The sequence below is a fragment of the Malus sylvestris genome, chromosome 4, assembly GCF_916048215.2.
Source record: "Malus sylvestris chromosome 4, drMalSylv7.2, whole genome shotgun sequence".
In the NCBI taxonomy this organism is placed as follows: domain Eukaryota; kingdom Viridiplantae; phylum Streptophyta; class Magnoliopsida; order Rosales; family Rosaceae; genus Malus; species Malus sylvestris.
The window spans coordinates 12,524,973-12,537,322 of NC_062263.1; the positions used below are offsets into that span (position 1 = coordinate 12,524,973).

Sequence of the window (12,350 nt, forward strand, 5' to 3'; positions counted from 1 at the left end):
CTGCCGTTGTGTTGGTGCAGCATCGGAGTCAAGGGATATGGATTCGAGGTTCTGCCATTGTGTGACTGACTGTGAGAGACTGATCTGAATCTGGAAAATGGAAACCTGGACTCGATAAGGGTAGGGTTGAAAACTTGAAACTCAGATACGAAACCAATAATACGAATCAAATAAAAGAGAGAAGCGAGATCGAATTGTTTGTTAGGGTTTTTACCTTAGAACGAAGAGGCTGCGAGTCTGCGATGAGAAAAAGAGAGAGTGCGAATTCGAAGAGTTGAGAATCGAGGTTCTGCCGTTGTGTTGGTGCGGTGTCGGACTTGGAGTCGAGGGATATGGACTGATAGATGGTGGTGAAGATGTGGGAGTGAGTGACTGTGAGAGAGTCGAAAGACAGATATGAAATTATGAATCTGGAAAATGGAAACCCGGACTAGACTCAGTAAAGGTAGGGTTGAAACTAATGGTTTAGATTGAATGATAGATTATCATTCAATCTCAACCGTTCATTATAAATAGAAACGGGTCAATCCGGGGCCCCGTTTTTCTAGGATGTAGGACTCGGCCCGCCCCGTTTAGTTTCTAAAATATTTGGAACCGGCCCGTACCCTCCCCGAACCTACATTACCCGCCCCGACCCGCGGTTCCTCTACCCGTTTGCCCATCCCTAATAGTAATTGCATATATCTATGTTCGACGTTGTGGATGCTCAGGTAAGTGACAGGTGAGTTGTAAATTGTTAATGTGAGTTGATGATTATTTTGAGATGCATTGAGAGCTCATAAACCTGCACCTTGGTGTTAGTGCTCCCGCCCGTGGTTAGGGCATGGTCCTTCACGTGATGTTCACCTCCCTCACCATACGCTCACATTGGATCTAAGTTAGGTGCATAGTCTTGTAGTACAGACCACTATAGGTGGTCCGACTCGTAGGTGACCGGCGATTATTCACATAATCTTCACATGATCGTAGCACTTGAGCGTATTTGTTTACACCCAGTCCTGTCATACATACCACTATAGGTGGTTCTGATTCGTGTGCAGGCATACTTGTTGAGCTATAGATTCAGCCGTACAAGCCACTTTAGGTGGATCCAGCTGATATGTTGTTCTCATGAATATATTTCACATGAGCTGCTTATTCAGCTATTTTGAGATATTTGGCATGGCATACTTTTGAATATTACTATTCTGAGCATGGTTTTGAGATATGTATATATTCTATTTTCTGGGAAATTATACAGGTTTTACGGCGAGGGGTTACTATCTTTGATGTTGAAATGGTTTTGAAAAGCTTTGTTTTTGCCCACTCATACTTTTTGCTTTGCGCCCCTCCAGGTTTTAGGTAGGAGTGCTTGTTGGTGGCTTACGAGGATTTGACGGAGGTTTTGACAGATTATCACCGATGTAAGATCACCTTTGGGTGTTGTATAATTAGTATTCGTCCTGCTGAATGCACTTAGGCTACTTATACTCTGGTTGTGCAATCACACTTAATATCTCACTTGCACCTTATCTTATCTAGTGCTCTAGTTGGTTTGGTTTTTTGTTTATTCGCATTCCTTATATTAATATTGCTTCCACACTGTGCACATGGCTACGTCACCCTCATGCGACAACTAGCATGCCTCAATCTTGGTCGGGGTGTCTCAATAATTGTATGTATGTTTTAATTGAAAATATAACTTTAGCTCTTAAAACTTAATTTTTTCTACATAAAACCCGACATAAGTTTTTTACTTGAATAAAATCCATTGACTAGATTCCACATCAGCAAATTCATTAATTATGTTTGAGTTTACACATTTAAAAAATTCTAATGCCTAAAATACCCCTATTTGAATTTAATTTTTTTTTATTAACCCTATTTGGATGTTTGATGTACATAATTCATGCAGATTGTAATGATTTTACAAGAAAAGAAAACATTAATGTTATAAATTCGTTGGCTAATATATAATAACATAAAACATGTCTAATATATGTTATTATACATGGTTAATTAAGTCAATAAAATTATATTTTACACATTAATGTAGGTAAATTATTTCACACATGCGCGCGCACGCGCACACGCACACGCACACATACACATACATACATACATACATACATACATACATATATATATATATACATATATATATATATATATATATATAAATGTCTGATATATGTAAAATTCATGCAAAATAATTTACCTACAAAAAAAAAATATTTGATTCAAATAGTGCGCCTACTATTAAAATTTTAAAATGTTAGATTGCTTAAAAAAAATAAGAATTTACCCAATATATGTAAAATACATGAAAAATAATTTACCTACATAATAACAAACCCAAAATATGCAAAATACAAGAAAAATAATTTACCTACATAATAAAAAATATACTAATTTACCTAATATATATATATGATATTGATACATACAAAATAAAATAGCTACAGAACACAAGAATGCTACTTGATTCAAAATTAATTTACTTACAAAATAAAGCAAGGTTATTTGATTCGAAGTTAATTTACCTATTAATTATAAAACATTTGAATATCGTGTGGCGAAACATAAAACGCAGAAAGCACATCACATAATCCAACCGGTTAAAACTAAGGGAATGTGTGCACTTCTGAAAGAGGTAAAAATGCTACTGGATTGTGGAAGTCCTTTATGAAGAAGCAGAAAGCACTTCCAAATTACATGTTTATATTAGTGCTCGTGAACCAAAATGTTTCTTACATAGTCAAACGAACCCTACCAAAACATGCATGTGACTTTTTCAGCCCCCACTACTGTCATGATCAAAGGTTCCAACCCTGAAATTTCGATGCCGTATAATTCATTGAAAATTGAGGTATCAAGAACAGTGCATGATGAGATATACATCCGCAGATTTATGCCAAGACAAGAACCTGGAAATTTGGCAGCCCCCACCACACAAAAATACAAAAGTTTGCCTCTAATTTGTTTACTCTGCCAGCTAAAATCCCAAGGGCACACATGGAGCTAGCTCGGATTAATCATTTAGCGCATTTCTAATTTTCTATTAACTTAAACTTGAAACCTCACCGTTCCTGAACCCTATAAAATCCTAATCCCTCTACACCTTAATTCCTCACCCCACACCATCACATCTATTAGTGCTACTACCCAGTATAACTGAAAGTACAATAACTACACACCCAGTTCTTCTAGGGTTTGAGAGATGGCATCCAAAACGACGTCCTCACTTGCTCTCTTCCTTGCACTCAATCTCTTCTTCTTTGCCCTTGTCAGTTCTTGTGGCACATGCCCCGGCCCTAAGCCGAAGCCAAAGCCAAAGCCGACACCGAAACCTAGTCCTTCCACTGGCACCAGCTGCCCTAGAGATACCCTCAAATTAGGGGTTTGTGCTAATGTCCTCAATGGGTTACTTAACATCAGCGTTGGCAAACCTCCCGTAGAACCTTGCTGCTCTCTCATCCAAGGCCTTGCTGACCTTGAGGCTGCTGTATGCCTTTGCACTGCTCTCAAAGCCAACATTTTGGGTATCAACCTCAACATTCCAGTTTCTCTCAGCTTGCTTCTTAATGTTTGTGGAAATAAGGTTCCCAAAGGTTTCCAGTGTGCCTAAAAGCTAAAAAATATGATCCTTCATTTCTTTCATCTTTATCATTTGGCTTTCGTACTTGTTATATATTCAGTGTGAAATTGTTGTGTAATTGTAAGTGGGGAATTTATCGTTTCCTTTGTTATGGATGTTGCCTGACTAAGGGGTGATAAGATTTAGTTACTAAAGTTTTCCTCATTATTATGGGAATGAAATATGTCATTTAATTTACTTCGGTAGCAGTTGCCTTAATTTATTAATTTTGTATGTCTAATTTGGAGGTGTATTTCATTAATTAAGTGCTTAATTACACATGGATCTTATAGTTCGTTGGTCAAAAACCAATTATCTTTGTGCTTGAGGTTTGGAGTTCGATTCTCTTTTCCCTACTATGATGTATGTAGGTGTTAGGGCCAAAGATCAACTACATCTTGAAGCCTGATAGTTGTAAAAATGCCACGAGCCAATCCTAAATGCCTGAAAGAAGTCCAATGACGACCATCTAGTGGCATTAGGTCTCCATTTTATGTTATGAATGTCTTGAAAATCTCATGAACAATATATTGGCTAGTTGCCCAAGCAAATTAACTGAACTTTGTAGTCTATGTGTTAGTCTTATGGCATTCAGTCTCCGTTTTATTGAAAGAGGACCAAAGATTAAAGTAGAGTGATATATGATGCTCTCCTTCGCATCAAAACACAAAAAGAAAAGGTTGAGTTTGAACCAAATCTCATTGGTCAACCGCTCATTTATAAAAGACAATGTGTGAGAGAGAGAATTTTTGTAACCAAGAGTACCCTAGTAGGGCTTTGGTGAACTGGATCCCACATCAAGGTATGGACACCAAGAAAAGAAAAGAAAAAACTAGTAATAATTTTTTTTTGGTAAATAAAAATAAAGGTAAATTATATTTTGCACCCTCAAGTTTGGTTCAATTGCAATTGCAATCTCATACATCGTCTTTAAAATATTGCAATGTCATACACAAACTTGTGAGTACAATATCATAGATCTGTTTGTCCATTTGTTGATACGTTCATTAAGTGATGCTGTGACAAGCACGGAGTCCATATTTTTGTTGATGTGGATGCCACAAATATTTCACAAAGGAAAAAAATAGAAAAAAATATAATTGTTTTAGAATGTTTACTTAAAATCATTAATACTACGGTCTAGTGGTATTCTTCTTCACTTGTAAGTGAGAGGTCTTAGGTTCGATTTTTGACAAAGACGAATTTGAACCACATTATTGCTAGCCCATTGTGAGGCTAAGCCACCATTTCCCCATAGTGTAGGTAATATCGTTTGTTCAAAAAAAAAAAAAGGAATGTTTATTTAAAAGACGATAAGCACTGCACAACTTTGACTGGGTTTCGAACGAGAAGGAAATCAACGGCAAATTTTTGGAAATCATTCATGGGAGAGGGATAGTTTTGGGTGAAGAAGCCCACAACTTTAATAATTGGTAACTATTGTTGGGGAGAGGGAGAGTTTAAGTTGAAAAAAAAAATTAACTGTTGCCAGGTGCAACTTTTTATCTAAGGACGGGTCAATGACCCGGTTCCACCCTAAACTTGTTTGATTGATTTGTTTTCGCCCATTCAGATTTGATTAAACTGACCATATCTGGTCCTCACCTAAAGTCTGCAAAGTGCGATCCGCAACTTAGAAACCTATTATTTCCATTGTTCAACCCGTGACTGATCCTGGCTTGGAATGGAAGAAAAGGAATTTTGAGATCATTTGTAGACGTTTCATTCCAACCATATCTAGGTATCTGACTTTTAGCAAGAAAAGGGTCATGGACTCATGGTAGTCATCCCAAAGTCCTGTATACTTTTCCTTTCGTGTTATGTAGAAGTAATGCAACTTTGGACCTACATCGATGAAGCCCTACAATTAAAATACAAAGGGTTAAAAACACAACCAAGACTCAATGATAATTTTTTCTTTTTAAGAAATTAATATTTAAGTTGACAAATATGGTGACGTAGTGTTAGATACTCACATATAAATTATAATACTTGAACAATCATTACTAATTAAACTTAAAAGAAAAAAACTAAGCCAATATGCTATGACACGCCAACATACCACGTGATTTAGCATTACATTGCAATAATTTTCTGAAAATATTATTTTAGGCCATACATGCATGAACGTAACTTTTCGTTATTACTAATGCCAATAGAAGTAGTAAAGCCAGTCAGATGTAATCCGGTTAACTTCTTACTCTATGACAAAAAAATTCTTGTGCTGTTTCCTTAAGGCCAATATACACATATCTTTTGATGACGACAGCCTCTCTATTTGAACTGGAGATAGGAAGGTTCCTTATTATTGGCTTGATTCTCAAATTAGTTAATTAATTAGATGGTCCCTCCTAACCACCACTTCAGTCGGTGAACAAATATTGGCACATTCAATTTATCCAGTATAATAAACAGAGAAATGATCAGATTTCTTCGTTGGATCCACATACATGTATGGCCAATGGTCTTAAGCAAACATTTTGTTTACAGGTATGATAACTCAATATTCCTAGCTTCTGCATAGAGTTAGTCTTGATAATCCAAAGAACAAGACAGAGATAAAAGGGGAAATATATGATATGACTGTTTACGTATATAATGTTGAAAATATAGAAGGAAATAAAAAGGGAATAACAAAAAAATGAGATCGTTGGGTCAAGGGACGAATGGAATTCGTTCTCTTTGAGACTAGTTAATTTGTTGCCTTTTTTCTATTAACTTTTTTTTTAAAGGATGATAAGGCGAGTCGAACAACATATAAGGCTTGGTCGTCAGACTACAATAGTAGAAACCTTACTCTCTAAACTACACAATACACGGAGAAAGAACAAAGACCCCAAGATTAGCCGTCAACATGTATATCTAGGCTCATTCCTTTGCGCTCAGAGCAATTAGAAAGGGCTATTTCCCTAATAGAACGACTCCGCTGTCCCCTATCTTTGAATTTATTCAATAAAGAAAAGTGAAAATAATAGAATACAACCAGGGGGATGAAACCAAAATCCGCTAAGAGAAAAAATAAAATAAAAAATCAACAAAAATGGAAAACAAGACGAAACTAAAGGCAATAGCATGGGCGGCAAATGCAAAATTTGGAACAGTGGATCACCAATTGTATCCACAGATTGTAGGAGTGGATATTGAAGGAAAAATTTGTGAAAACAAGTTCTTTTGACACTAGTACAAAAACATGTTTGCGCGACGGAGCAAATTTTGTCGCGCAAAGTATGTTTGCGCGACACTAAACAGGAGGCTTCGCACAAATGGTCTTTGCGCAACGAAACTTTGTGCGACAAAGGATGGTGTCACGCAAAACAGCTTTACGCAATGCCACATTCGTTGCGCAAAGTTTTGTTGTGCAAAGACCATTTGCACGATGCCACTTGTGGGTTGCGCAAGATTTTGGGGCCAAACCAAGAATGCATTATCGCTTTTTTCACAACATTGCGCAAAATAGCTTTGCGCAATGCCAGTCTTCGTCATGCAAAGTCAATGACTTTTTTCCCATCAGTTTGGGAGACAGAAACTGCAAAACCAGTTGCAGTATCTACCTCCCTCCCCCATCTCTCTTCAAAAATTTCTCCAATCCTCTCCCTTCCTCAATCTATTCCTATCCGGTAAGCAATTTGATTTTGTATATGTAACTTTGAATTGAGAATTCAAACTAAAACTACTAAATTTGTTTTGTACAGGATTTTTGTATACAAATATCATTGAAGAACGAATTTGAAGGTATTTTCTTCATATTGCATATGGGATTTTTGTATATGTACCTTTGCCTACTTGCTATGCCCCTTTTTGGTAATGGTGGAGTTTTGTGAGATTGAATTTTGAAGTAATCTTTATTAATTTTACCTATTAAAAGGAGTGAGAGTGTAGATATATTGTTGAAGACTTGGTTGGGCTTCATTTGGAATTAGCATTTGAATACTTTATCGGGGTTAACTTATATATTTACACGGAAGAAATTGTAAGAAATGTTTGTTTCCCCTTGAAATTTCCTTGATTTACATTATACGGTTGAACTGAGGGTAAATTCAATGCACCACAGATAATTAAGAATTACATAGAAAACCTATAGAAGCCATGATCTTCAAAGCTAATCTTATCCTCACTATTAAATTCTCAATGCTAGGACAATAGGTTTTAGTTCAATAATGAGCGGGTTGATTTTTGTGAGCATATGCCATATTTATGTAGATAAACGATGGCTACGCTTTTCCTATTAAATCATTGTAGAAAATCAATATCGTCTTCCAATTTTAATACAAATAAGTAATTCAGAATTCATTTTCAGTCTCAATCCTTTGTAAACTTGAAGGCAACCAAAACATCTTTCAATAAGATGTTTTAAAACCAATATCTAGCCAAAATACGCATACACTTGTGTTCATATTGTAACACTACATTTATCTCACCACCAAAATTACTCAAGTCCAACTAACTACAATATGTATATTCTATGATATAATTAGTATAAACATGTAAAAACTAAGGCCATCAACATTATAGTTTAGAAGTATTAATATTTTGTCTCTATTTTATTTAGTTTTACTAATTATTGTGGTTTAATTTATTTGTATGCACATATTTTTGTACATCAAGTACAAAATTGTTTTGTGTTGTACGAAGTTAATAATACTACTTAACTTCATGCACTTTTTTCAAGAAAAGCTTAGTTTCCTGTTTGAGAATTAGTTGGATTTCGTGCATGGATACGAAAGTATGACTGCGGTCCAATTAATTCTTGAATTGTCTCATTTTTTGGACAGTTTGGGAATGCATAGTTATGTGTTGTAGTTTGCGGTTCACGGATTAGGTTTCAATGGTGGAAATTTTGGTAACATTTCCTATTGTCCTTTGAGTACACGGTGGATATTATGTATCTACGGTGTGCACTTGAACAACTGTAAGGAGATGATGCCGAAATTGGCCCACGTTGAAATTTAATCCATTGGAATCGTAAATTATGGCACATAACTGTGCATTCCTAAATGGGATATGGCCCTTACAGGAGGAATAGGGTGACTAGACAATAGTTGAAGTTGTTGTAATTCTTGTACTTTTATTGGGATTGCAAACAAAATGGACAGACAATGGATATAGAATCATAATAGATGTGTTGTTGAGTACTTGGATGGAATAGATGAGTTCATTGAATTCGCAACTAGACACAACCAGATTCAACTCATATTCGGTGTTTGTGTAGGAGGTGTAACAACTCAATAAGGGAGACATTCGAAAATGGTTTTGTACAATGTGTATGCCATCAAAACAATAGATTCACTAACACTTGGAGTTTATTTATACTTTCATTAAGTATAACATAAGATTTTGTGGTATCCACTTGTGTAAATATTTTAAAATGATGATCAGTTCATTGTATTCATATAGGATCAAGGAGTGTAGCTATAAAAAATCATCAAAATAAGAGTTAAAACTACCGTTAAATCATGATTTTTCATTTATAACTATCGAAAAGTTTTGTCCTGTTACTTGATCTCTAAATGCTTGTTTTTTGCGATTTTTGGCTTATGGGATCTAGAAGCATATGCAAACAAGTTTGACGGTTAGATCGTTGAAATTAGTTTCGTAGGATGCGCATCCCATCAAAACGATAAATTCACTAACACTTAGAGTTTATTTATACTTTCATTAAGTATAACATAAGATTTTGTGGTATCCACTAGTGTAAATATTTTAAATTGATGATCGAATTAGTTCATTGTATTCATATAGGATCTAGGAGTGCAGCTATAAAAAATCATCAAAATCAGAATTAAAACTACCTTTAAATCGTGATTTTTCGTTTATAACTGTCGAAAAGTTTTGTCCCGTTACTTGATCTTTGAATGTTTGTTTTTTGCGATTTTTGGCTTATGCAATCTTGAAGTATATACAAACAAGTTTGATGGTTGGATGGTTGAAACTAGTTTAGTACAATGCGTATGCCATCAAAACAATAGATTCACGAACACTTGGATTTTATTTATACTTTCATGAAGTATAACATAAGATTTTGTGGTATCCACTTGTGTAAATATTTTAAAATGACAATTGAATCAGTTCATTATACTCATATAGGATCAAGGAGTGTAGCTATAAAAAAATCATCAAAATCAGAGTTAAAACTACAGTTAAATCGTGATTTTTCGTTTATAACCGTCGAAAAGTTTTGTCCTATTACTTGATCTCTTAATGTTTTTTTTTTTGCAATTTTTGGCGTATGCGAAGTCAAAGTATATATGTAACGACTCATCCCTAAAAATTATAGTTTATATAAATTTGAAAGTGAATTTACAAAAATGCCCTTCGAGTCAAATGCATTGACTTTGTTTGACCACCTTGTTGTGTCATGTAAGACCTTTTTTATTGACATATCCTCGTAGGACTCATCGCCACAGATGCGTGGGCGCAAGCGGAATGTAATTTGAAGTTATAACGAAGATTCTACGAACCTTTAAACGTCGAGGGCATTTTGGTAATTTGCCATATGAAACACATGTGGTATTTTGTCTGGCCATTGGATGAGTCCCATGTGGGGCAACCCCCACTTTTTTGGAACACTCTCTCTTTTTTTTTTCTTCTTCTTCCGTAGCTTTTCTCTTTAACTCTTTAACTCTCTCTCGGCTCTTCCTTTCTCCCGTCAAACAAACCATCATCATCACCAAAAATTTCGGCTTGTTGAACATCAAAACCACCATTATCTGCAAGTCTTCACCACCATAAACCCAGTTTTGAGATTTGTTTCATTGAAAACGAATCCTAACCTTGAGTTCAAAGAATAAGGTTTTAGGCCGAGACTTCTAGGCGTGATTCAGACAATTCCCAGTCATCTTTTGAACTCTAAACAGGTATAAATCAATTCCTCAAGTTGTGTAGATGAATGTTCATGTTTGGATCGTGTGATTTGGTGGAGAAATGTGAAAGCTATAACGATTTAAAGTTTGCTCAGTTTCCGGCAACCTCCACCACTTTCGAGGAGTTTTCCGGCCAAATCACGGTGAGATAGTCATCATGTACTATACCAATCTCTTCTTCTCATCGAGAACTATGATTTGTATTTTTGAATCACTTGATTTCGTTGCGTATTGACAAAGTGATGGACGTTGAAATGTTGCCCAGAAATTCTGGCGAATTTCCTTGTTTTCCTGCGGACAGCGGTCTTTCTGGCCATGTTCTGGCAATCTCTGGTGGCCATTTGGACTCCAAGTAGGTATAATCTTGTTCTACACTTATCTAGCTTCATTTTGGTATATTATGGGTTGAATTTGGTTGACATACAAGTGAGATATGGAGTTCCAAAGATTGCCTAGAAAATCTGCAAAATCTGCAGAATCCAACGAAATTTCGTTAAGGTTCGCCACTGGAACATTATAGCAATTGACGATCCAACCGTTGGATTGTCACTAAAATTTAACACATTATAGTTCGTAATATTTGAGGAATGTAGGAACGTACGGATTTTCTTGAATTGAATTTGTAAGTTTATAAAATAAAACGTTAACCGCCGTTGGACCGTAATGAAACTTTATTATGTTGGTCTAGAAGCATAATGTGGGTCTTTGGAAGTTGCAGATTGGAAAACTGATATGCGGATCTTTCGGATCGAGTTTCCTAGGGTTGTGGACCCTATTGTCAATCGTTGACCGACGGTTGACTTTTGGTCAATGGGTCTCAAATCATTCTAGATCATCCTTGGGGATGTGTTTTATGTAAATTACGTGTTCTATCAATAAGGATTATGAGATGTGATTTGATAATTGTTCTAGGTGCCGATTGTTCGTGACGCCTCAAAGTTTGTGCTAGGAAATTGTAGCGCGGGCTCCAGGTGAGGGGGCTTTTGGTTTTCTATGTACACGTATGTATGCTTTACGTTTTTCCCGTAAATTGTTTGAAATGAAATGTGATTGAAATGTCATGTCATACTTGCGTTATATTTTAGTAGGGTAAATCGCCAAAATGGTCCCTAAGATTTGCATAACTCATCACTTTGGTCCCTGAGATTCCAAATCGTTAAAAATGGTCCTTGAGATTGTCCACCATCCATCATTTTGGTCCTTCCGTTAAAAACTTCGTTAAGTGTCCAGAAGCTCTTGGCCGGAAGTTTGTGCAATTTTCAAAGCTTCGTAACTCAATCGTTTCTTAACCAAATTCGACCCATAATATATCAAAATGAAGATAGGAAAGTGTAGAATAAGATTAAACCTATTTTACAGCCCAATGGTTGCCAAAGATTGCCGGGAAATAGCCCCAAAGTTGACTGGTCCGAGTGAAAACTTGGAAACTCGCCGGAAACTGGGTAAATTTTAAAGGTTCATAACTTCTTCAATACTCAATGAAATCAAGTGATTCAAAAATGAAAGTCATACTTCTCAACGAGAACAAAAAGAATAATACCTTTTTTTACGGCTAACTGCCGTGGTTTGGCCGAAAAATGGCTTGAAAGTGGCTGTCTTGGTCTCGAGTTAGCCACTTTCGAACCGTTTTTTGGCCAAACCAAGGCGATTTAGCCATAAAAAAGGTACCATTCTCTTTGTCTCGTCTAGAAGTATGATTTTCGTTTTTGAATCACTTGATTTTGTTGAGTATTGAAGAAGTTATGAACATTTAAAGTTTGCCCAGTTTCCGACTTGTTTTCAAGTTTTCACTCGGACCAGTCAACTTTGAGACTATTTTCCGGCCATCTCTGGCGACCATTGGGATTTGAAATAGGTATAATTGTATTCTACAT

The 12,350-nt window shown here is 36.0% G+C and overlaps 1 protein-coding gene across 1 annotated transcript; it reads left to right on the forward strand.

The window, feature by feature from the left end:
- Positions 1-3,059: 3,059 nt before the first annotated feature.
- LOC126620103 (14 kDa proline-rich protein DC2.15-like) lies at positions 3,060-3,814 on the forward strand. Its single transcript, XM_050288583.1, has one exon. It carries the CDS (start codon positions 3,200-3,202, stop codon positions 3,605-3,607), a length of 408 nt encoding a protein of 135 aa, XP_050144540.1. The 5' UTR covers positions 3,060-3,199; the 3' UTR covers positions 3,608-3,814.
- Positions 3,815-12,350: the final 8,536 nt, after the last annotated feature.

What these genes read in the sequence shown, in the direction of transcription:
- LOC126620103 (XM_050288583.1), top strand. Translation starts at nt 3,200, where the DNA reads ATGGCATCCAAAACGACGTCCTCACTTGCTCTCTTCCTTGCACTCAAT.